The 27,015-nt window shown below is 41.0% G+C and overlaps 1 protein-coding gene across 5 annotated transcripts in view; it reads left to right on the top strand.

Moving 5' to 3' along the window:
• The first annotated feature begins 1,240 nt into the window (after window positions 1-1,240).
• Window positions 1,241-27,015, top strand: part of LOC143730753 (NACHT, LRR and PYD domains-containing protein 12-like) — a 69,196-nt gene continuing 43,421 nt past the window's right edge. The window contains exons 1-10 of one of the 5 annotated variants that reach the window (XM_077221331.1): window positions 1,241-1,512; window positions 1,782-1,973; window positions 2,130-2,155; window positions 11,361-11,411; window positions 11,851-11,955; window positions 18,285-18,386; window positions 18,564-18,648; window positions 18,936-19,131; window positions 19,227-21,117; window positions 24,708-24,878. In XM_077221331.1, coding sequence (XP_077077446.1) covers window positions 2,130-2,155; window positions 11,361-11,411; window positions 11,851-11,955; window positions 18,285-18,386; window positions 18,564-18,648; window positions 18,936-19,131; window positions 19,227-21,117; window positions 24,708-24,878 — 2,627 coding nt within the window. In that variant the 5' untranslated portion in view covers window positions 1,241-1,512; window positions 1,782-1,973. Of the gene's footprint in view, window positions 1,513-1,781; window positions 1,974-2,129; window positions 2,156-11,297; window positions 11,412-11,850; window positions 11,956-18,284; window positions 18,387-18,563; window positions 18,649-18,935; window positions 19,132-19,226; window positions 21,118-24,707; window positions 24,879-27,015 lie in introns of all 5 variants that reach the window. The other 4 variants (XM_077221335.1, XM_077221332.1, XM_077221333.1 and 1 more) reach the window with 4 other exon arrangements.

Here is a 27,015-nt window from a genome sequence, read left to right as displayed (position 1 = left end):
GGAGATGGAGATGCAGAGGAGATGGAGATGCAGAGGAAATGCAGAGGAGATGGAGATACAGAGGAGATGGAGATGAAGATACAGAGGAGATGGAGATGAAGATCTAGAGGAGATGGAGATGGAGATGCAGAGGAGATGGAGATGCAGAGGAGATGGAGATGGCCCTGAGCCTGAATGCTGGAAGGCCAATGGCTGAGGGAATTCCTGGAGGGAATTCATCAGAGCCAGTCACTTCCGAAGATTCAAGTGCCTTCATAATATGTAAGAGGTCTGCATATATGTTATTTTTTATATAGGCTGTTTTTGATATTTCCATATATTTTACTTTGGGTTGGGTTTTTTGTTGCTCCCAACATATTCTGATGGAAATATCTGTCTTTTGGAGCCTCCTGTCCCAACAGAACCCCAGACAATTGTAAGTAGCCTTATTGTAAGTAGCCTACTCAATACATCTCCTCTGCATCTCCATCTCCTCTGCAAATAGTATTATAAAATGTGCTCAACCAAATGCTCATCTTCACAGGACGATGAGGATGAAGAAACAGTTTCTGCTGCCACAGAGAGGCCTACAGAGGAAATGTTAATATTATGTGTCTACACATCAAACAATCTACACATTCACATTTCTTCACATTATTTATGTGGAGTAGCCTATAGAATCTAAGTTTATATCTAAGTATAAACGGATATTCTTATCTCTCCCTCGTCCCCAGAGTGTGGAAGAACAGCAGGAGGAAGGTCCATCAACTTCTGGTGCACAGATGAACACAGTTCAATGATTTTCAGTGAATGCCTCAGTTTAATTCTGTAGAATTTGTTTAGAACTACATGATGTAACACTAATCTACAGTATTTTCAGTTGCCAGTTAAGACGTTATATAGACTTCATCTTATTTAAAAAATTGGGGGGAAAAAGAGCAATGAATAAATGTACCGAAAGAATGAATGAGGTCTTTAAACACTGCTTCCTCTTTAAAAAAGGGGAGGAGACCGAAATAAACTCTGGGTTTACGGAAGTAAACCTGCTCCCGACCAGGTTAGGTTCACAGAGTAAGTTACCATGGTAACTGACTCTGAGTATAAGTTACCTCTCTTTCAGAAACGGGCTTGACTTGCCCTGCTTTCTCAGGTTTGACTTACCTCCCATTCTGAAACAGAAAACCCAGAGTTTCCCTCATTTCAGGGTTAACATACTCAGAGTTTTCACTTAACCTCCTTTCTGAAACAGGCCCCTGGTTTTTCTTCTTAAAAGTTGTGAGAGAGTGTGGATGTGATTCAAAAACAACAAAATGCAGTTCACATGCACTCACCCGTATACGGCTGAACTACACCATGCAAACATGTAAAACATCTCAAACACTCTTGTTCTTGTTTCCTGTAAGAAATGAGATATGAAATGAATGTCAGCGAAGCCGTTGCTCAGTGTTTCTGCTGTAAGAAACCAGTTCAACCAGTTCAACACCAGCAGATCTCAGAGACGCAGTAAATATATCGGCTCTATAACTCATCAAGGTGAGTAAAACATTTCATCTTTATGGTGTATATAAGAGGTTCAGTTATCTGTTTAAATCCGGATATTGATGTTTGTATTAAACTGAAACTTAAATGATAAGGACCCATCGTCAAAATTTCTGTGTCCACCACTCTAGTTCATCCAAAACCAACTAGAAAACAGACTCAACGTGCTAAATACCGGGATTATCATTTAAGTGTAAACCTGTATTGCAAACCTGTATTAAATCCTCTTTAACTCTAAATTGTACATGTCATTCTAAAAATAGAGTTTAAGAGAAATATCGCATCGCATGTGGATCAGTCAACAGGAGAAGAGAGAAAGATGGCGTGTTGAAACCTGAACCAGGAGAGAGAAAGAGCGAGAGAAAGAGCGAGAGAAAGAGTGAGAGAAAGAAAGAGCGAGAGAAAGAGCGAGAGACGAGCTCGAAGGAACAGCTTTCAGATCGACAGACCGAACTGTGAGTTTCAGGATAAAACACGTCTTTCATCATCAGATCTGTGTCTGAATCAGTCAAACGCTTCATTCACTCCACATATAGACTATCAACACAATCATTTAGACATTTGTTTATCCAAAGAAACTTACATTGAATTCATAATCTGACCAATTTCAGATGTTTCTGGAGAAGTCCGAGATGAGGTGAGAACTTATGAGAATGAGCTGATCCGTGTGTGTGTGTGTGTGTTTGACTATCCATTTGCACTGTTTTTTTGCCAAACACCAAATTTCAAACTCATTGATGCAACTTTATACTTTTTCCATGGTGTAAAAACAGCATCAGCATCAAGATGACATTACATTATTGATCTATTGACTGTAAATCCTGTTTGGAGGATCTGCAGCAGAATCAGAAATCAGAATCAGAAAGAGATTTATTGCCAAGTGTGCTTGCACACACAAGGAATTTTCCTTGGTACTGAGGCTTCCAGTGCACATATACATGTTGGTTATATAACTATCCGTTTAATTTTAATTTCATTTACTTAAGATTATCGTATTGCAAATCAAATGTTGCATTATTTAACCCTAAAACAGGCAACGTGATTCACGAGGCACATTGTTTTTATTGTCTTTTTTGGGGCATAAGAACGATTTTTTCATCAAATCCTTTTATCACTTATGACAGCCTGGTCTGTCTTGAGTATGCTGGTCACATAATTTATTTCAATTTTTTTGTGATCAATTAGTCAGCCTGACTTAAATCTTAAACTTACTTTTCTTCTGAAAAAAAAAAAAGAATACTGATAACATTAATTGTGAACATTGTCTTAAGGTGCTGGAGGAGAAAATTAAGTAATATGTTGTTCATGTTGTTATTTAGCACGTTTACAAATGTATGTAACTCCTGAGTCACGTTGCCTGTTTAGGGTATAAAAAAGGGATTAAACTAGCTCTATTTAAAATGCACTATTCAAACTTAAATGATTGTAATTCAAGAATGCTTTGGAATATAGACCTAAGTTTGGTGTCAACAGATTATTAAAACAGTCAGTAGATTATTGTTGAAGTGAAAGCACTTCAAAAAATGAAAGTATGAATAAGTTATGGAAGTTTAAACTTACAGTAAATCAAATATACTGTACTTAATATTTTTTCTTTTTTATAAAATATGTATTTTACAAAATATGTTTTACCCAAAAAATTACTATAAAATCAAAGCCATATATATAACCAAGTTGTTTTCCACATTTGAAGTTGATATCACAAAAATTGAAGTTCCCATGAGATTTTGTTTAGGCGTAATCCTAAAAATAGCCACCGGGTGACTTACATTCCATTGAATTTAATTGTATGCATTCTGCCATAACAAATTAATACATTTCTGTCCAAATATCACTTCTGTCACAAAATATGAAACCTTGAGACTCAGACCTTTCTGACAATATGTGTTTTGTCAAGATTAGAAAAGGTTTTGTGATCATAAATTATGAAACATGACGATGCCCAAAAGGGGAGGAGCCCGATAAAATTATTTAGTGTACCGTTTCTATGGTAACGCAACGTCCAATTTCAAAACGGGTTTCACAGGCTGAATCTTGAGTTCGTAAGCTTTCGAATGATATATCTCCTGTCAACATTAGATCAGGTAAAGTATGGGATATAATTGTTTTAAACATGCAGTGGCAGTAACAGTTAACAGATTAATGACTAGGTCCTTTTTTTATACCCTAAACAGGCAACGTGACTCAGGAGACTCATAAACTCATAGGCCTACAATCCGAAATATATCAAATTTAAAAAAAAATTATTTTGGATATGTTTTATTTAAGTCCAGATGATATAAAAAATGACATGAATTTATTTTTTGCTTAGCATTTTCCACTCTTGCCTGTTTAAATAAGGGTTAAAGGTCTGTTTCTGTCTTTTCGGCATCTGCCTTGATCACATGACCACATTTCTGATCGTAGTCATGGTAACCAAGACCCTTCTTGCCCTTGTCGGGGGGATGGGACCATAGATCCCAGAGTGAGTTTTAAAGATTATTTGTTACATATAACAAATAATTGTGTCTGATTTGTCTGTCGTTACACAATGTTTTGTGACAAGGAGGAATTTTGTCCCCTGTTTTTTTTTTTAAATCTTTATATGGATGACTTATCTAAATGCCTGAATGCTTGTAAAACTTGTTGTATGGTTGGAGACATCTTGGTTAACCATATTTTTGTGTGCATATGATCTTGTGGTTTTTAGCCCTGGTCTTGAGCATGATATTTTATATAATGCTAGTAAGAGTTTTGTGATGATTTGCAGAACTAATGAGGACAAGAGTCTGATAAGGATCTAGTTGTGTGTGCAAAAGTAAAATATCTTGGACATTTTATAACTGAACATATAACAGATGATGAGGACATTGAACGGCAAATGTCCAATGTTGTTTATGCAGGCTAAAGTATACTTTTGCTTAAATTTAGCTCTTTTTCTGACAAAGTGAAGACATCACTGTTCAAAGCATATTGTACACCACTTTATACTGCCCATGTGTGGACAAATTATAGAATATCTAGCTAACAGAGGCTTCAAGTACCTTAAAATGATGCAATGATAATTTTATTAAGGAGACCTAGATGGGATAGTGCAAGTGAGATGTTTGTATGGGAGTTAACACATTTAAAGCTGTGTTAATCTTACGTACAGATTTAGCTGCCGACTTAATGTTTCTAAAACTGAGGTTATCATGGGTCTATCAAATATAAGGTTTAGCACTACACAATATCAGTGTAAACTGTGGAAACATTGGTGCTTTTGTATTTTTTGTAATGCATAGATGTATTTATTATTATTATTATTATTGTTGTTGTTTTATTTGTTGGGTGTGTTTTAAAAATTGGACCCTGAGTCTGTAATAAAGTTTTTGATTTTATTGATATTCGTTGAGAGTCATTTTTCTAATTTAATATCGAAAGTAGAAAAAGGAGAAAAAGGCTAATTTTTTCGGGGTTTCTTCTTCATTCTTTAAACAAAAGAAAAGAAAAACATGACTTTGTTTTATTTTTTTATACAGGGGTACAAAAATGAATAAAGAGTTTGAATATTTGATCTCTGTACGGGGCGGTGAATGAAATGCCCCTTTCTCGATTAGTCAGCGAAGATCAAACCGTGCCATCTTCAGTTCCTCAGTTCCGCCCTGCAGAATAGCTGTACGGATTCTTACTGTGGTTATATAAAGATAATGACATAAATGTAGCCAATCAGCGTCCTCAAATCTTGTCCGGAATGGGCAATGTTCTCTATCAGCCCAAACGAGCCACTGCTGAAGTCAGGACTAGTGTGTATGGGTTTCTTAAAACAAACAAGTATCTCACCAGTAAAGTTTTGATGGATGGGAATGTAATCAAGGTACAAATGATTAAAATGGCATACAGGCAAGTGCCAGTCCATTATTATTAATGTGAAACAAGCCGTGTTTGTGTAACGTAGGCTGTGCGTGTAAATCTCACTGTGGTCCTTGTTAGCGCGCCCAGTTCCCATCCTGGAGACCCGGTTCGAATACCGCTCGGACAAGGTTGAGTAGGACCGGTTACATATGTGCGCTCTCGATGCTCTGAAAGCTTTTCCACGAGCACATTTCAGTATGGTGGCATTTCTGGTGCGTGTGTTTTAGGTGTTTGCAAGGGTCAGTGGTATTTATGTACATATGGACATCAGACGTCACTCCAAGCACAGACACAAACACTGACTCTGACAGAGGAACTGTTCACTGATGATCTCGAGCCGCCTTCAGGTCGCCATTTACAAAATGTTTTATATTTAATTTGTATTTTGCTGTGTTTAATAATTGTTAATGGATCTGTAATTGTATGCTGTAAGGTTAAGGCAGCTGGTATAGTGGTCTGTTGGCATCTCCATGTGGTCCTATTTGGTATTGCATTTTTCTACCTCTGAACGAAAAAGCAAGCTGAATTATTTTCTTTTTTATAATTGAAAAATTGTTCTACTTTCAATATTAAATAAAAACCCTGAATGAATGATAAACGTATTGAGGGGAGCATTTGAAAATGATTAAATATATTGTGAACTTGAAATAATGATCAAATGATAAAAGCATGGGCGTCGGAACCATTGTATATGGGTGGGACAAGACTCACCCACTTTTTAAGACCAATGATATTGGACCCACTCACTTCTACCGTCTCTAATTCAGCGCATATGTCTGTTCACTTTTCAGAGCGCCGTCAGTCAAATTCATTCCACTTGAGAAAAGCCCTAATAAATTTAAAGGGATACTCCACCAGTTTTTCTTATTAAACTATGTTATTCCCTTAACTAAGACGAGTTGATACATACCTCTCTCGTCTCAGTGCGTGCACTATATCGCTCTGTATTGCCGCAAAACTATGTTAGCACTTAGCTTAGCCCATGCATTAAATATGGGCCAAGCAGAGAAGCGACCAAACACTTCCACGTTTTCCCTATGTAAACACAGTTACTCGAGTAGTGTAACTTGACCTGGGCTGGTGACACAAAATAAACCGTTGCGCTTTTCTAAGCGTTTAAAATTGATGACTATATTGTATGGCGGAATACCATAACAAGTGCTTTTGAGCACTTCGACTTGGCGCAATAATATCTTCACTCGTGAAAAGTCCTCTTACCGGCTCCCGCTTCCTCTCTCTCTGACATTTCTGACAGAGGAAGCGGGAGCCGGTAAGAGGACTTTTCACGAGTGAAGATATTATTGCGCCAAGTCGAATATTGGTCGCTTCTCTGCTTGGCCCATATTTAATGCATGGGCTAAGCTAAGTGCTAACATAGTTTTGCGGCAATACAGAGCGATATAGTGCACGCACTGAGACGAGAGAGGTATGTATCAACTCGTCTTAGTTAAGGGAATAACATAGTTTAATAAGAAAAACTGGTGGAGTATCCCTTTAACTCCATTCCGCGTTTTAGCTGCAGCCTTGATTTCCACGCTTTGCCAGGGCAGCTATCTACACCTGGATGTCATGTATTACAGAATTTTACCAGATAGAAAAAACATGCTGTTTAAATCTTATTTTAAGGTGAGGTCGACTTAAATGAACGGCAAAATTCAGCATTTTGTTCCGGTACCCCCTTCTATCACCTCACGTACGTAACGTAACGTACAACAGTTTGAGAACCACTGCCTTTAACTTACATATCTTTGTAAAGAGACCTTGGGTGTTGGAAAGACACTATATAAATACAAATAATAATAATTATTATTATTAATAACCACCAAAACACATTTTAACACAAACTGCATGATACCAGTGCTTTGTGATAAAGTCAGTAATTATTTAATGCCATATTACAAGGCTGAGGCATTCTTACACAAAAACAAACAAATTGCAAAAACGACCCATTTGCATTTGAAATTGAACTCAAACTGTTGACATTCTCAGACAGGTGCTGCTTCCCTCACTCCGGTAACTGTCCATGCTGGATCTGTCACTGTTGTTTTAAAAAGTAATCACCAAAATAAGGCATTAGCATGACCGCATCCAGCTAGCCAGGCCTTTCTAGTGTACAGCTCCGATAGTGCTGCTATCTGATAGAGATGCGCGCGCAGTTTGGGGCGCTAAAAGAATCGCCCATAGCTGACCTGATTGGAGCTCGCGGATTGGCTACAGATTATGTCAAACATTTATATCTTAAATCAGCAATTGGCTAAATTGCTCCAGAGACCCGCCTTTCTGGGGCATTTCTCCAGCGACTTTATTGTTAATTTTTGAATCTTAGGTGATTATTGGCTATAAGAGCTGATTTGGTTGCTGAGACGGAGACGCGCAGAGATGGCAATAGACGCGCTGTTTGATTTGTGACCGTGCTGTGCTTATTCCATTCCATTCAAGTAGCCTATCATATTGTACAAGGCTTGAAATAATTTAAATATACATACAATAATAGGCCTATACGATATTGCCTATTTGGCTTCGGGAACATACAGAAGTACGGAAGCCCTGAACAGCAACGTAAATTTTTTTTTTTCTAGCATTTCGAGATTAAAGTCGAAATATTTCGAGATTAAAGTTGAAACACTACGAGAATAAAGTCGTTGGTGGGGACTGTGGGGACGAGCACATCTGTGGAGCTTGGAATTCTATATGCCTATAATTATTTAAAAAACAAATATTGCCACATTGATGGCTCACGAAGGTGTAATTGTTCAAATAACATTGTTTTATTTTAAAATATAAAGAAATTGTAACCCTAAAGTGTTTTTCAAGTGTAATGTTTCTGTAAAGGCTAGGGACAGACAAATTGACATTTCCATAATGACCAAGATACAATACAATACAAGAATCTTCAAGTTACAGTAGCCTACAATCTTCACGTGTTTAAAGGATTGTCGCCTTAAAAACAGTCAACTAATTAAATATAAAGAGCTGGATACTAATTATTAAGTAAATAATGTAAGCTAAATGTATTGATTAGAGTTGCCATAGACTAAAGATTTTTCTAGTGATGAGTACTAGTAGTCATTCATTTATGTAATTAGTCGACTAATCACAGGTTTATATTAATTTCTGCTAAAATACTGGATGCATGGAGGAATATAGCCAATCCCGCGCTCAAGCACTTGCATAATCTGGCCGCAAAAGCAGGCTAATGATAACAAATGTGTCTGAAAAAGTAACGAGGCATTTTAATTTTTTATTAATAAACTAATGTTTTCTAAATCCATGTCGACTGCAAACATATCTCCATCTCCGCTGTAAAGCGGATGCGCCTTTAGAGAGAAATGCACCTTTCATACGGATTACTACATAATCAGACGGTATTTGCTTTCGATTCAAATTTGTTCATTTAAATGTGGACATTTCAAGCTTTATATAAGTGTATAGGCTAGTATACGTTGTTTTTCAGTTCATTTATCAGATGCGCTTCAGTTCACGGAGACCATGAAAGCGCGCCCTGATTGTTTTCTTTTATTTTACAAAAGCACAACGTTTTGTTGTTATTGTGAGTTTACAAAAAAAAAATTGGATGCGAACAATGTATTATTCTTTTCTGTATGACCAGAAATTATGTAGTATTTTAAGTTGTTTCCACTGTTGTTGATAGCAGAATTCAAGTGTTCTCTCCGGCGCCTCCATGTCATGCAGCGCGCTCTCCGCAATAATGGTGGAATATGTTGGAATAGAGTTGACGATTTAATATGAATGATTTGCGTCAAAATCTTGTGTTTATTTGTGATAATCTTAGCCCTTTATTATTATTGTCTAACCTATATTATGGCTGACATTTGACAAAGTGCTTAATGTTCCTTTTTTGTAAGTCGGTTTGGATAAAAGCGTTTTTTATGTAGCCTTAATAGGGGATTTTCAACTTTATTCTCGAAATATTTCAACTTTATTCTCGAAATAATAAAGTCTTTTTTTACGTTGCGGTTCAGGGCTTCCGTAGTAGGCTACGACCCCTAATCTACTCCAGTAAAAAAAAAAATCTGGAGGATGACCCACCCACATTTTTTTTGCTTCCGACGCCCATGGATAAAAGAATCGACAATTTAGTAAAACATTAAATATGATTGTAAAATGATACTAAACTGCAATAGAGAATGTAACAAACTGGGTTCATTTCCCCACTCAATAATTTTAACACAGTGTAAATGTCTATTCACTATACATTTAGAGTCATGACTCACTTTATGTTATAGTGTTTGTTGTTGTTGCTAACTTTACATTCTTCATTATTTTCTTGAATGACTACAAAGTTATTAATCTCAGGAACATACAGGTCCTTCTCAAAAAAATAGCATATTGTGATAAAGTTCATTATTTTCCATAATGTAATGATACAAATTAAACTTTCATAAATTTTAGATTCATTGCACACCAACTAAAATATTTCACGTCTTTTATTGTTTTAATACTGATGATTTTGGCAGACAGCTCATGAAAACCCAAAATTCCTATCTCAAAAAATTAGCATATCATGAAAAGGTTCTCTAAACGAGCTGTTAACCTAATCGTCTGAATCAACGAATTAACTCTAAACACCTGCAAAAGATTCCTGAGGCTTTTAAAAACTCCCAGCCTGTTTCATTACTCAAAACCACAATCATGGGTAAGACTGCCGACCTGACTGCTGTCCAGAAGGCCATCATTGACACCCTCAAGCAAGAGGGTAAGACACAGAAAGAAATTTCTGAACAAATAGGCTGTTCCCAGAGTGCTGTATCAAGGCACCTCAGTGGGAAGTCTGTGGGAAGGAAAAAGTGTGGCAAAAAACGCTGCACAACGAGAAGAGGTGACCGGACCCTGAGGAAGATTGTGGAGAAGGACCGATTCCAGACCTTGGGGGACCTGCGGAAGCAGTGGACTGAGTCTGGAGTAGAAACATCCAGAGCCACCATGCACAGGCGTGTGCAGGAAATGGGCTACAGGTGCCGTATTCCCCAGGTCAAGCCACTTTTGAACCAGAAACAGCGGCAGAAGCGCCTGACCTGGGCTACAGAGAAGCAGCACTGGAGTACCCACAGTCAGTGATGGTCTGGGGTGCCATGTCAGCTGCTGGTGTTGGTCCACTGTGTTTTATCAAGGGCAGGGTCAATGCAGCTAGCTATCAGGAGATTTTGGAGCACTTCATGCTTCCATCTGCTGAAAAGCTTTATGGAGATGAAGATTTCATTTTTCAGCACCTGCTCACAGTGCCAAATCCACTGGTAAATGGTTTACTGACCATGGTATTACTGTGCTCAATTGGCCTGCCAACTCTCCTGACCTGAACCCCATAGAGAATCTGTGGGATATTGTGAAGAGAAAGTTGAGAGACGCAAGACCCAACACTCTGGATGAGCTTAAGGCCGCTATCGAAGCATCCTGGGCCTCCATAACACCTCAGCAGTGCCACAGGCTGATTGCCAGAATTTCTTTCTGTGTCTTACCCTCTTGCTTGAGGGTGTCAATGATGGCCTTCTGGACAGCAGTCAGGTCGGCAGTCTTACCCATGATTGCGGTTTTGAGTAATGAAACAGGCTGGGAGTTTTTAAAAGCTTCAGGAATCTTTTGCAGGTGTTAAGAGTTAATTAGTTGATTCAGATGATTAGGTTAATAGCTCGTTTAGAGAACCTTTTCATGATATGCTAATTTTTTGAGATAGGAATTTTGGGTTTTCATGAGCTGTATGCCAAAATCATCAGTATTAAAACAATAAAAGACCTGAAATATTTTAGTTGGTGTGCAATGAATCTAAAATATATGAAAATTTAATTTTTATCATTACATTATGGAAAATAATTAACTTTATCACAATATGCTAATTTTTTGAGAAGGACCTGTTCGTTTATAACGAACCTGTATATTGCCATTTCCAGGTCAAACTGAACGACTGATTGTTTCCACAAACCAGTGCTGATCTGTTTTCAATGTTAGTTTAGCTGCGGTATGTCAGAGGAGCGAGGAAAGATGAGTCTCTCGGAGAAACAGAGGTAAGACTGCGTCTGTTTTCACACAATCATTCTAAACTCCTGAAGTTTTAGATTCTTCCTGTGAAGAACTAAGCATTGTTTTATATTCGCAAATGCTTTGCAGAACTTCTTAATTAAAACATGTCATAAAATATCATTATGTTGTGGCCGGTAGATGATAAACATCTTAAATCTGAAAAGGAAAATTAATATTTACAGTCTAAATCAATATTTTCTGCCTCTCCTTCAGCAGTAGTGTTACATTGCAGTGCTAAAGTAGTGTTATAGGCTAAATGTATATTGATTTTTTTAAATTAAAATGTATGTAAAAAAAACAGTAATGATTGTGCAAATGCTTCATCAGCATTCCGTCTGTGAAGGACTAGAGAGAGTTTGTGCCGTTATCAGACACAGATGAACTTCTTTAATTACATTTTTTCTTTTCTCTATTTGTTATTAGTGAAAGATCAGGCTCGCATGTGTCAAGCCGTGTGTCTGTGAGGAGTGACTGGTCAAAGGAGGGTGGCCTGCCGAACTTCAGTGAGAAAAAGACATCTATCAAAAGGTATCTTTTTATTTTTTACATTATAGAGTTATAATTTCTTTCTACACAATATGATGAAACTTTACTAAATATAACGATACTCGGTTACTAACGTAACCTCGGTTCTCTCTAGAGAGGGAACGAGTATTGCGTAAGTTTAGCTTACGCTACGGGAAAGATTCATCTTCTCGAGATACTGAAGCCAAAAAATTATCCTTAATTTTGTATTCCTTGTCAACGCAGTGCAGCAGCTAGCAGACCTAGAGCAGGCCATGTCGCGTGCTCATTGGCTGCCCTGCGGGCAACTGCTGCAGCCTACCAGTGAGCCCGGCGTGACGTCACGCCCAATGAAGGTGCCCGCGCCTTCATAGCGTCACAGCCCGCCAGAATGGGCGTGGCTTAGCGTATAACACTAGGGGCTGTAGGCTGACTTCCCTGGTTTTCGTCGACTGAAGCGAATGGCGCGAGCACGGCCGGTTACGCAATACTCGTTCCCTCTCTAGAGAGAACCGAGGTTACGTTAGTAACCGAGTATCGTTCTCTTACGAGAGGTTCTCTCGTATTGCGTAAGTTTAGCTTACGCTACGGGAACACTTTGTCAACGCCGTGCGCGCCAAGCATCCACATGAGACCCCGAGCTTTCAGGGGAACCCCATAAGTGGAAAAAATAAGGTGGCCAGCCACGCGCGCCATCACTTGTACATAAGCACACATAGGGAATACAGAGCAGCGCGCCGGTCTGTATAGGCACATGGCACATACCCTACTTAGTGCAGCTCAACCAGGAGAGCTGAGTCATGTGAGAGTGATCTGAGCAGGAGATCTGGGCAGAATACACCTCTCCTTCAGACTGACAACAGTTTAGCCTGCAAGGCAGGAACTTCTAGGTTATAAAACCTGACAAAGGTAGACGGGGAGCTCCAGCCCGCCGCTACACATATGTCATGGATAGAAATCCCACTGGACCATGCCCACGAAGAGGCCACGCCTCTCGTGGAATGAGCCCTGATGCCCAGAGGGCATTGCAGACCTTTTGACGCGTAAGCGGCCGCTATAGCGTCTACTATCCATCTGGACAGGCTCTGTTTCGAGGAGCCGAGACCCTTGGTGCGCCCACCAAACGAAACAAAAAGCTGTTCCGAACGCCTGAAGGAGGCGGAGCGCGTAATGTAAAACCTCAGCGCTCTGACAGGGCAGAGGAGATTCACATCACCTTCGCTGTTAGATGCTGGGAGAGATGACAACGAAATAACTTGCGCTCTGAATGGAGTGCCCATCACTTTAGGGACATAGCCATGTCTAGGTCTGAGGATGACTTTAGAGTCATTCGGTCCGAACTCAAGACACAACGCGCTGACAGACAGCACATGCAGGTCCCCTACACGTTTTACTGACGACAGTGCAGTCAGAAAGACGGTTTTCAGTGATAGATATTTCAACCCCACGGTGTCTAGTGGTTCAAATGGAAAAGCTTTCAGGGCCTCGAGGACCAATGAAAGATCCCACATGGGAACCGACGGGGGGCGCGGCGGATTCATCCTTCTAGCTCCTCTAAGGAAGTGGATGGCCAACTCGTGTCTTCCCAATGACTGGCCGTGCGTATATTCTGCGAACGCTGCCACGGCCGCCACGTATACATTGAGCGTGGATGGGGACCTTCCCTTATCCAACAGCTCTTGTAGGAAGGTGAGCAGATGCGCCACCCCGCATGTCCGCGGGTCCAGATCTCTGTCGGTGCACCATCCAGAGAAAACCGACCATTTAGACGCGTAGAGCCTTCTCGTGGAAGGGGCTCTAGACTGCGTGATCGTGTTCATCACTCCTTCTGGCAGGGCAACGAGTACCCGTTGATCAACCATGCATGCAGAGACCAGCGCTCTGGATTGGGATGCCAGATCGTGCCGCGAGCCTGAGAGAGGAGATCTGCCCTCACCGGATTCGGCCACGGAGCTGTATGTGACAGCCCTGCTAGTTCCGGGGAACCAAATCTGATTCGCCCAACGAGGGGCTATGAGGAGCACCGAGTGGCGCGTTTCCCTGATTCTCTTGATCACCTGTGGCAACAGAGAGACCGGAGGAAAAGCATATAGCGGGAGGCTGGGCCAAACCTGGGCCAGCGCGTCTCGTCCTTCGAACAGACCGTCGGGCATTGAGCGTTGTCTTTTGACACAAATAGGTCGACTTCCGCTCTGCCGAATAGGCGCCACAGTTTCTGGACCGTTTGGGGTGCAGGGACCATTCCCCTGGGGGAACATTGTCCCTGGACAGTTTGTCCGGGCCGTCGTTCAAATGGCCAGGCACATGCGCCGCCCTCAGCGAGCGCAGGTGCATCTGAGACCAAATAAGGAGGCGTTCCGACAGATTGAAGAGATTTCTGGATCTGACACCGCCCTGACAGTTTACATAGGATACCACAGACATGTTGTCCGAGCGGACAAGAACATGCTGGTCCTGTATGAACGGGAGGAAGTACTTCAGCGCGTTCTCGACCGCTATCATTTCCAGACAGTTTATGTGAAAACCCTTCTCCTGGTCTGACCACTGGCCAAAGGCCGGTCTGCCGGGAAATTGGAAAGGAAATTGACTGGCTGGGCAGTAATGAGCTCTTGGTCCAGTTGACCGTGAGACTCAAGCTTTCCAGATGACTGAGAAGCACTGTTCTGTGAGATAGCAGTTCTGTCTCTGACAGTGCCAATATCAGCCAATCGTCCAGATAGTTCATTATTCGCAGCCCCTGACTTCTCAGGGGGCCGAGCGCCGCGTCCATGCACTTTGTAAATGTACAGGGTGCCAGGGACAGGCCGAACGGCAGGACGGTGTAATGATATACCTCACCGTCAACGGTGAATCTCAAAAATTGCCTGAGACGGGGTACTATCTGAATCTGAAAATAGGCATCTAGCCTATTCCCATCTTCAGATCTAGAGAAATAAACCAGTCCCTCGGGCGAACGTGCGCGAGGATTTTCCTGGTCGTAAGCATTTTGAACGGTCTTTTCGCAAGCACTTAGTTCAAATGTCTCAGATCTAGGATAGGTATGAAGGCTCCGTCCTTCTTGGGTACGAGAAAATATCGGCTGTAAAAGCCTGACTCGCTCAGAGAAGGCGGTACCTTTTCTATAGCCCCTTTGCACAGCAGCTTTGCTATTTCTGCATGAAGTAGGTGTGCTACTTCCGCATTCACTATCGTCGCGGTCCGGGCTTGAAAGCGCGGGGGACGGCGAATGAATTGAAGTGTATAGCCCTGCTTTATTGTGCTCAACACCCATTCTGAAATCCCTGGGATAGTTTCCCACGCAGCTATGTGAGCCGCTAGGGGGCGAATGGCCTCCGGGTTCAGACCGCCGCCATTTGCGGGCTTGTGAAACTGAACCGGAGCCGAAAGCGCGGTGCGCGCGCTCTCGGTTCTGGGCAATGGCTGCTCGCTGAAAAGCCGAAACCGGCTGATTTATGTGAGATGTCCCAATCATAAGGGATGGGGAACAGTCTTTTGTCATTTTTTGACGCGCGAGCAGCGCTCCGGGCGGGAAAGCTTCCTGTAAGCGTGAGCGCGGGCATGAGACTTACAAGTGTATTTGATGCCCCGATCATAATGGATGGGGAGCGTTTTATTAATGCCCTGCGTTTTGTGATAACACTTAAAACGCGCGGGCGGAGCCCGGGGGGAGGTTTGTGTTAGCAAGCGTGAAAGCACTCTGGCGGGCACGAGACTTACATCCATAACCTGCTTTCTTTTGTGAAACTGACCCGGAGCCGAAAGCGCGGTGCGCGCGCTCTCGGTTCTGGGCAATGGCTGCTCACTGAAAGCCGAGACAGGCTGATTTATGTGAGATATCCCAATCATAAGGGATGAGGAACATTCTATTTTCACTCTTTGACGCGCGAGCAGCGCTCCGGGCGGAAAAGCTTCCTGTAAGTGTGAGCGCGGACACTAGACTTACAAGTGTATTTGACGCCCCGATCATAATGGATGGGGAGCGTTTTAATGCCTTGCGTTTTGTGATAACACTTAGACGCGCGGGCGGAGCCCGGGGGGAGGTTTGTGTTAGCAAGCGTGAACACACTCTGGCGGGCACGAGTCTTACATTCATAACCTGCTTCCTTGATCGTGTAACAGAGCGGGCAGATAGTGGGCACAGACTTGTGGACACATTTCTTACATTCAACACTCGAGCGGCTTTTCTGCGCTTCATGAGAGTGTGCTCTGCGAGGTTCGGAGTGCTTATGTGTAGTGGTGAACACTGGGGCGTGGGCACTTTCATTACACTTACAACACCGACGGCATGAGCCGGACCAGACATTAAATACTCTTTTTGAGATTTTTCTGGGTCGCCGTGAAAACGGCGTTTGTGTGCAGGCGAGAGGGTCAACAAACAGGCTCGTTGGCTGCTAATTGAACCACTGCAGTAGCCTGTTTGAAGGGGACTGACAGGGAATAAACTTAAACACGCACGTCTTTTCGGAGGCGATGTGTCTGTTAGTAAGCGTGAGCGGGCACGTAACTTACATTCTTAATCTGACATTATACTCACTTGAGATTTCTCTGGGTCGCCGCGAGAACGGCGGATGTGTGCAGGCGAGCGGGTTGCATTACCGGCTCGTTGGCTGCCAAATACACCACTGCAGTAGCCTTATCTAAGGGGACTGACATGGCGAGACCTTTCGACGGCGGCGCGCAAGCCCGTCCGGGTCATGCAGAGAGCTCGAGAGGGCTCTGCATGACGCGCGAACGGGGACGCGAGGGCGGGGTAGCTCTCTTGTAACGTAAAGAGAGCTAGCCGCGAGCTCGGTGGTCGAGCAGAACTGGAACAGTGTTTGTACGAGGGCGCGCGCACGAGTAGTGGGCACGGGACCTACATGTAACACAGATGATGCCCGTCCGGGTCATGCAGAGAGCTCGAGAGGGCTCTGCATGACGCGCGAACGGGGACACGAGGGCGGGGTAGCTCTCTTTTGACGTAAAGAGAGCTAGCCGCGTGCTCGTATGTGTCCCTCGGGCTCATTCTCAGATGCGACGGCAGTGAGGCTCGTGAGCGGCAGCTGCGCGTCGGTGAGGAGAATCGGGGGGTGTTGAAGGCTTCGAGTCGAGCCCGCAGGGTCGACAGCGGAAGCGCTTCACAGCCGGAAGTGCGAGGCGTCTTAAAAAAGACACTCGCTGCTCTTTTAGAATAGGTTTTAGAATAGGTTTTAGCAAGGTAAAGGATACGTCGCCAGATAGCGTAGCTCGCACGGATGGCTGAAGGTGGCGAAGACGGCCGGCTTCCTCAGCGCTCTCCTAAGCTGGCTGTCCGCTGTTCGACGGCGGCGGTGGCTTCTCTCAGATCGCGCGATGCGAAGAGCTCGCTGAAGAGACGAAAATCAGGGAAGTCAGCCTACAGCCCCTAGTGTTATACGCTAAGCCACGCCCATTCTGGCGGGCTGTGACGCTATGAAGGCGCGGGCGCCCTTCATTGGGCGTGACGTCACGCCGGGCTCACTGGTAGGCTGCAGCAGTTGCCCGCAGGGCAGCCAATGAGCACGCGAGATGGCCTGCTCTAGGTCTGCTAGCTGCTGCACTGCTTTGACAAGGAATACAAAATTAAGGATAATTTTTTGGCTTCAGTATCTCAAGAAGATGAATCTTTCCCGTAGCGTAAGCTAAACTTACGCAATACGAGAGAACCTCTCGTAAGAGAACTATAATTCACAGAAAACAATGTCCGCTAGTCTGATTTCCTTTTTACTGGACTCAGTCTGGAGCTCTTTCCAGTAACACAATTACACATAACGCCACTAGGGGGCATACATTTACCAGAAAATATCATGCAACCAAACATGAATAAATCCATCTGTAGGAGCCATTTGTTGGATGGTAAAGTTTTTCGTCCACTGGATGGTGCTGTGGCTGTGTATAATTAGAGCACCTGAGCAACAAGTGTGTGCGTTGGTAATTGGAAAGCACACCGTTTTTTGACCGCACAGCAGAGTGACTCGCAAGGTGGATTTCTTATGCTGTCCACAAGGTATGGCTTTGTGTGTACGTATCAACGAGGAAAGGCCACAAGAAGTTTTAAGACAAGTTTTGAGATCATGTTTAATAGAGCACAAGTAATAAAGAAAGACATTTGTTTGCATCTACATCTGTCTGCATGGACTCTGTTTGTACGCGTTCTAAACTTGCTTACTCCTATTATCAACGGCAACGGCATTGAAAAATTCAATAAACCATCGATCCAGTCATGAGAGGGACAAATACACAACTATACTGTATTTAATTACCATTTGTAACATTGAACCTCCTCTTAAAATGAGACTGAAGTATCTCCTGTAGTGAAATGTGTTTCTCTCTGTTCTTTGTTTCATCTGTAATAGTTCAAGTTCACATGTGTCCAGCTCTGTGGCTGTAAAGAGTGACTGGTCAAAAGATGGTGGCCAACCAAACTTCAGTGAGGAAACACCATCACCAACCAAAGGGTATTTCATGTGTTTCTTATTTTTGAGCACAGACTGTGTTAGAAAGTGTATCAATGAATAATTAGCATACAGCTGCATAGTTCAATGAGTATATTTTGCTAAAATCATTTACTAGAGATTTTGGTAATATATTTCCTGGAAATGCAGTATTTAGATTTTTTTTTTTTTTGGTAACAGGCTTAAATATGAAACATTAGATTCAGATTTCCAGACTCACAGGAAACACAAGAATTTCACAGAGAATCTCCCGTGGATCTTCCAGGTAAAAAAAAAAAAATCTTACATTTTTATAAATATTTAATAATTATAATAAAAAATAGATTATTTATCATGTTTTCCTGAAAAAGTACTCAACAGAAATGTCATTTCTAATTATTTTTGACCATTTACTTTTAATTTTAAGAACCCATAAAATAAGAACGAAATGTGAAAACATTTTATTTTTATTTATTAATAATTACAGCTAATTAAAATGTTTGTGTTTTTATTTTTTTATGAATATAGATTTACGGTTTTATTTTATTTTTAATTTTTAATTTTTCTTTGTAGGATCTTGAGAGCAAAATAATCACCTTACTAAAAAATGAGCTGGAAAAGTTTAAGAAAATTTTACAAAACGAGAACACACAATCCTTAGTGAAGGACTTTAATGAGAACAGATGCAGTATTAAAGCAGCAGCTCTTGATCTCACACTACACTACCTGAGAGAGATGAAGCAAGATGAAGCTGCTGATACTCTAAAAGGTAAGAGACTCATCATCATCATCTGTTAGATTAACACCTATAAATGTATGAGAAAATTAAGATTAAAACTGTCTGTTTGTTGTTCCTGTGTTTAGATGAGCTGATCTTTAATCATCAGCTAAAATGTAGACTAAAGGAGAAGCATCAATGTGTGTTTGAAGGAATTCCAAAGCAGGGTGACTCCACACTTCTGAATAACATCTACACAGATCTCTATATCACTCAGGGTGGCAGTGAACAGGTCAATACTGAACATGAGGTCAGACAGATTGAAGTTGCTTCCAGGCATCATGAATCACAAGAGACACCAGTTGAATGCAATAATTTGTTTGAAGCCCCTGAACAACACCAGGAGATCCGAACTGTACTGACAAAAGGAGTTGCTGGCATTGGAAAATCCGTCTCTGTGCAAAAGTTTGTTCTGGACTGGGCTGAAGGAAAAGAAAATCAAGATATCAGCTTCATATTTCCTCTTCCATTCAGAGAGATGAATTTAAAGAAGAAAGAAAAACAAAGTTTAATGGGTCTTATAAGTCTATGCTTCCCAGAGACAAAAGGACTGAACCTTATAAGAAGGAATAATTTCAAAGTGCTGTTCATCCTTGATGGATTGGATGAATGTCGTCTTCCCCTGAAGTTTGAGAGTAATGAGACGTTGACTGATGTATGGTCACCAGCCTCTCTGGATGTTCTCCTGACGAACCTCATCAAGAGAAATCTGCTTCCTTCTGCTCTCATCTGGATCACCACCAGACCAGCAGCTGCCAGTAAGATTCCTCCTGACTGCATCGACCGGCTGACAGAGATACGAGGATTCAATGACGCACAGAAGGGAGATTACTTCAGAAAAAGATTCAAAAATGAGAAAATGGCCAATGAAATCATTGACCATGTTAAACAATCAAAGAGTCTCTTTATCATGTGCCACATCCCAGTCTTCTGCTGGATTTCAGCCACTGTTCTCCAGAATATTCTGGAGGAGAAAAAAAATAATGTGAAAAACAATCAGTCTGACGCCTCTAAAACACTGCAGGAATCAAATACTGAAGACACTCCCAAGACTCTGACACAAATGTACACACACTTTCTCCGCTTTCAGATCCAGCAGAGCCGCCGAAAGTATGATGGAGAATACACACCAGATGTTTCCTGGGATAAAGACGCCATCCTTTCACTAGGGAACCTGGCATTTCATCAGCTGGAAAGAAACAACCTGATCTTCTATGAGACAGACCTGGAAGCCTGTGGTATTGACGTCTATAAGGCATCAGTGTACTCAGGCATGTGTACCCAGATCTTTAAGGAGGAAACAGGGATCATTCTTGGTACCATGTACTGCTTTGTTCACTTGAGCATTCAAGAGTTTATTGCAGCCCTTTATGCACATCTGTTTCTTGACATCAACAAGAAAAGTGTGTTTGTTCATGACTCTGCACAACAGGAAAACAAAAATGAAGTCATGATTGATTTGCTCAAGACTGCAGTGGACAAGGCGCTCGAGAGTGACAATGGACACCTGGACCTTTTCCTTCGCTTCCTCCTCGGTCTGTCACTGCAGTCCAATCGACGACTCTTACGAGGTCTGTTAACACAGCGAGACGGCAATGACCAGAGCAACATTGAGATAGTTCGACAACTCTTACAAGGTCTGTTCACACAGCGAGACAGCAATGACCAGAGCAACAAGGAGATAGTTCAGTACATCAAACAGAAATTAGAATCTGATCTGTCTCCAGAGAGATCCATCAATCTGTTCTACTGTCTGAATGAACTGAACGATCAAACTCTGGTGAAAGAGATTCAGACCCACCTTAGCAAAGGAAGTCTTTCATCTGCAGATCTTTCACCTGCTCAGTGGTCTGCTTTAGCCTTTGTGTTGTTGACATCAGAGGAGGAGCTGGAGGAGTTTGAGCTTCAGAAATTCAAGAAATCAGACGAGTGTCTTATTAGATTATCAGCAGTCATCAAAACCTCCAAAAGAGCTCTGTAAGTCATTTAATGTAATTAGTCATGTTTTGGTCTAATCTCATTTATCTACACTGCTCTATAGTGATTCTTAATCATATACCACATATTTTCAGCAAAACATGAACTTCGGTTAGCAAATGACGAAGCACACTATTTATGTTTGTTTTATCTAGTAAATTTTTCAAAAATACTAAGATATAGAAAATACTAGTTAACCTGTAATGTCAGTGTAGCTCACCCTCTTCACTGTATATTTCCTGTTAATCAGTCCCTCCAGGATTTCACGATTTTTTGTGTGATTTTTGCGATCAAAATGGCTGATTTTGTGGTGGTAATTTCCAGAAATTTGTGAAAACATTTGTGATTTTCATATTTTATAATTAGGACATCACATTTACCATAATAGTATTATGTCAGATGCACAATAGTCATACATGACACAAATCACAAACAAAATGCATAAAGCTTGTTTATTTGGTCTAATCAAATTCTTTTTTTTAATTGTGCTGTATTGTTGTTGCTTGATTAACATTAACAACACTGACAACAGCAGGTAAATTAGGTTACTATTTGTTCAAGCGTTATAAAGAGAATTCAATATTCTAACGCTGACAGGCGGTGACACGCAGTCAGTCAGTCTCACACACACACACACACACACACACACACACACACACACACACACACACACACACACACACACACACACACACACACACACACACACACACACACACACACACACACTCTGCAGTCTAGGGGTTGAACGACTTCAGATTTTTTGAAGTCGACTGTTATGACATCAAAGTCGAGTCAACGTCGACTAGTCGCTGAAGTCATTCATAAAAACACAAGAGATGGGACTGCTTTGCAACATGCCACAATTTGCAATTTATTAGCAGACAATTATACAGATGCAATTATACCTGGTAAGATCATTTTGTTTCTTTACTTTTAACGAAGATGATTGTGTTAAGCGTCTGCGTCTTACTTTCACTTTGATTTGCGATAGTTTGCACGTTGGCTTGATGAATAGATGCTCATGAATTAGGTGAATTAGAGATAAATCATTAATATGTTTAAATAAATAAGAAAAAATATGTTTTAATGATTTTAATAAAGAGACTGAACTCTCATTTCCCGGTATAACAATGAGCGTGCGTCATGCTTTTACTTTCGTTTTCAACAATATATAGTGTTAAGTTAGTTAAGTATTTCCACACACTTAATGTACCAATATGCTGCTTTCTTGCTGCAATGACCCTCTGGGCTCTTCATATGTTGTCGTCTGCAATGCGGCCATGTCGTTAGTATCAAAATTAGCGGAATCATAGTGTCACATGATCAACGCGACTAGTCGACATCAGGCTTAAAGCGTCAAGGCATTGCATTAAGGTCGACTAATCGACTAGTCGGTCAACCCCTACTGCAGTCAGAGACAGACTGTCACTCGACTGGCTGAAATTAGTTCTCTTTCACGGTATACTGTGCTTTTAATAATTCTTTTTAGTACCATCGAGCATGTCATACTTTTTGTTATGTCATTCAATCATGTTAAACGCGTTAATAAGTTTGCCCTAGCCTACTGCCGAATGAAAACCTTGGTGCATATGTGAGAGGGCAGGTGAGACATTTTCTTTCGCCATGTTTCTGACAGACCGCTCACAGACATCACGCTTGCGCAACATCTGTATCCAAGTAAAAAAGCCGTGAAACTTTAATTAAAGGTATTGTAGGTAGAAATCCCCAAAAATACTTTTTTCCAATTTTTTTCAAACTGTCTTTATATATCAATGCATAATTAAAATGTAAGTACTCTGGAAAATAAATTATAAAAATCGAGTGTCTGTAGTTCTCTCAGGACTGTAATAAACACAGCTCATTATTCCAACCGGGACGAAAGAAATGATTGGCTGGGGCGACTGTCACTCTCCCTCGCTACCATGGATACCACCTCTGCTGATACAGGAGGAGCCCAAATGCGCGCACCCGTTTGAAAAGGAACGGAAGCTAGTAATAACAAACAATTATGGCAGAGAAAGAACAGTCACAATTCTCAGTAACGTTACCTGCATATAGAGGCAGCGAAGTCAAACGAGTTAAAAAAGGAAGACAGTATTTGAAAAGGCTATGAACAAAAAGTCTTTGGATAAATAAAGAAATCATAAGAGAGTCGGCGTGGCTTTCCAGCGTCGGCTACTACTGAGTGATCTCAAGGGGCTGAAAAGTGACTCCATGATGGCTTTATTTCTGCTGGACAGGTAATCTTGCTGTTTTCATTTTGATGGCATTTATTTTTTCATGAAGCATGTATCACTAGCACACCTAACTACCTAATATTAGCTACCTAACGTTACGTAGCATAACTAACGGTACTGGCTTAGCTATGACAGTCTAACTTTGGTGTCGACTAGTATAACGTTACTGTTAGTGAGCCAGGGTTGAGACGATAAATAAGCAATAGGCCTATCTGCAGTCGAAAGCTGTTTTATTTAATTTCGCCGAATCTAACTTTAGGTTAAAAAGTTTAGGGGATCTATTTTTATACCTAGCTTTACCCTCTGCCTAAACTGTGTTCCTATTTTCACCGTGAACTCTACCTGCTCCGTTTTTTCACGTTTGGTTTGTTGTTATATGCTCTACATATGTTTACATATGTCTTTATGTTGTATCTGTATGTGCTATACAATATATGTTGTGTGTGTGTGTGTTATATTATCTTGGGTCTGCAATGCAGTTGTGAGAAGGTGTTTGAGTGTATGTAATTCAGTTTATCTGTAAACAATCTTATGTTATGAATCTTACAAATTCACCTTCATCACAGTGTAACTGATAGTAACGGCAAACGTGTATCAATGAAGCTATTTATAGCTTTGCCTTATATTGAGTTTGATTCCGTTACGAGCTAGAAAAATATTTTAAACTTTACAAGTATCGTTATGCGAGCTGGATAGTGAGTACTAACAGCCATGTTAATTGTTTATATTCATACTGATAAAGTTAGTTATTTTATTACTTGTGATTCTGACATGATGTCACTACATCTGGTAAAGCTGGTAAACACGTCCGACTCTTCCAGCTGAGCGAATGGCCGGGATCGCGCGTTCATTTGTTTTGGGGGCGTGGCTTTGGAAGGAGCCGAGTAGGGAGGGAGTGGGAGTTAATGGAATAATGAGCTGTGTTTATTGTAGTCCTAAGAGGACTACAGACACTCGATTTTTATAATTTCTTTTCCAGAGTACTTACATTTTAATTATGCATTGATATATAAAGACAGTTTAAACAAATTTTGACAAAAAGTATTTTTGTGGATTTCTACCTACAATACCTTTAAACTAGAGATATTTCAATTGGGTGATTTATAATGTAATGTTTTGTGAGGTATTTTTAATTTTTGTGATTATTTTTTGGTCAAATTAGGAATTATGCAGGATCGCAAAAAATGCGACATTTTGTTGATTTTGCTTTGTATTCAGTGATCGCAGAATCGCGAAAAACTGGAGGGACTGGTTAATGCAAAAAAAAAAGGAAATTATTTAATATTTTTATACAGAAAATGTATTCTATATGTTCATCCAATTCTTTGATTTGATTTATTTATATTGTAGGTTAAATTATTGTGACTTAACAGACAAAAGCTGTTCAGCTCTGGCTACAGTTCTTGGATCAGATACCAATCTGAAAGAGCTGAACATAAGCAATAATAATCTACAGGATTCAGGAGTGAAGCTGCTCTGCGTTGGACTGAAGAATATAAAGTGTACATTGGAGATGCTGAGGTAAGTGGTGTGTCAACAGACAAAAAAAAAATAACTCAACCAAAATGAAAGGTGTGATTTGTTTTAGATATTCTCTTTACAAAATATATGTATAAGAATGTGTTGTTTGGATGTAAGGCCACATAAGCACTGTAAAGTTTCAGGATTGACAACTGCATTTAAAGGTGCTCTAAGCGATGTCACACGTTTTTTAGGCCAAACATTTTTTGTCACATAGAGCAAACATCTCCTCACTATCCGCTAGCTGCCTGTCCCCTGAACACACTGTAAAAAACACGGTCTCTGCAGACACTCCAGGCTCCACAAACAGCAACAAAAACAAACTGGGCTTACTCGCACCACGAAACATAACAAACTGTTCCAGCCAATAACCGACAAGAAGGTTTGGGGGGTTAGTGCGCGGATGAGGAAGAGGGAGGGTTTAGCTAGCATCCGTTTTGTTTGACAATAGTTTGAACGTCAACAAGAAGTGACGTCACCCAGGATCGCTTAGAGAACCTTTAAATGTGAGAGTGAGTCCCGAAAATTTAATTTTCCATGTGTGTAAATTACCGTAAATAATCGTTCCCTAAATAATCTTTCCATGTGTATACGGAATGTGACTCACTCCCAAAATTGCAATGATTGGCACTGTGGTAACCATAATGTTCTGACATCTTGCGTGTTTAGTATCCTCTATTCTGACCCAAAAAAATATTAAAGCGACAAAAGACTCTTAGTATGTCTGTTAGCTTTCACGAGGACGCCGACGCAAATCGTTCTTGGTTTAAATAGTTCAAAGTTACGATCAGATTTAATTTTATTTCCTTGACAAACTATACATCATTATAAAGATTTAAGACTCAAGTTTTAGTATTTGACCACTATTTTATTCTGAGAAACTTATAGTGACAGTTAGTTATAAATTTGTGTCAGGAGGTATGTAATGAAAAAAATTTGTCGATACCTTTAACCCTCTGGGGTCGGCAAACGCGCCGGCGAGTTTTGCTCTATTTTTTTTTCACATGGCAACAAAATAGACATAAAATACTCCATTTATGGTCATACAGACTTAAAAAATGTGAAAAAATAAACTGTGAAATGTCTACTTTTTTATGTGTCCACTTACAATCGAAACAAAACATTGTGCTTTTGTAAAATAAAGAAAATAAACAGGGTGTGCTTTCTGCCTCTCTGTCTCCGTGAACTTTTTTTTTGGAGCACGTCTCTAAACTTAAACAAAACTCAGCGAATACTATTCACCCAGGCATGAGCAATACATCTTTATAATCATTTAAGTGTGTACTTTTAAATGATCTAATTCATAACAAAAACAAATATTCTCTGTTTATGTAATCTATATGAAAAGAGAGCGATGTCAGTCGTTCTCATTTCAGCTAATTATAGCAGATTATCTTTTAATGTGACATGCCCACGGAGAGCGCGTGCTATTCAAACGCAAATGATCTGAGGCGATCCATGCAAACGTGTAACGCCCTTCATCAACTCGATAAAACACACCAAATTTGATCAGATTACAGTACTTTACATCGCCTTGCAGGCTGTGAGGAATAATCCTGGGAAATTTACCTCAGAAGTACTGGTTTAAATTCATTTTGAGGAACAACTGATCCATCTGAGAAGAATAGTAAGTTCCCTTTCAGTCGATAATGTTGGACGTAGTCGACGTCGACTGAATGGGGATCACGCCAGGGAGCCTATCATCTTCGAGTACTATTGAACCAGCCAATGCCGTGCGTGATTCGCATCACATATTCCGCCCCCACGGCGCGGGTATAAATAAGGAAGTGGATCCACGCACTAGTTGCCTTTCGCTTTGGAGCCGATCGTTTGATGTCTCTGAGAGTGCTGTTGTTTACAACAAGCGAGTGTGTCGGTGTTCTTCAGGAAGACTCTCCCAGTGCTGGTGTTCTACAGCGCGAGTGCAGCGGTGATCGTGAGCTTTGAGCTCTCAACTGCTGTTTTAACAGCAACAAATTCTAAATGTTTTTGTGTGTTGACGGCTGGTTAGAGGGCGGAAAAGTGAGTTCTTCACTGTTTCAGTTCTCTGTTCAGTGTTGCCGCGGTCATTCCCCTGTGTGCTCCAGCACTGGTGACTGTCCTATTTTCTGAAAGAGCAACACGGGTGCGTTTGCGT

The sequence above is a fragment of the Siphateles boraxobius genome, unplaced genomic scaffold, assembly GCF_051911475.1.
Source record: "Siphateles boraxobius isolate OS27281-9 unplaced genomic scaffold, OSU_SipBor_1 81, whole genome shotgun sequence".
Taxonomy (NCBI): domain Eukaryota; kingdom Metazoa; phylum Chordata; class Actinopteri; order Cypriniformes; family Leuciscidae; genus Siphateles; species Siphateles boraxobius.
Note: the sequence above shows the minus strand (reverse complement) of the source record. Positions and strands in the feature narration are given on the sequence as shown.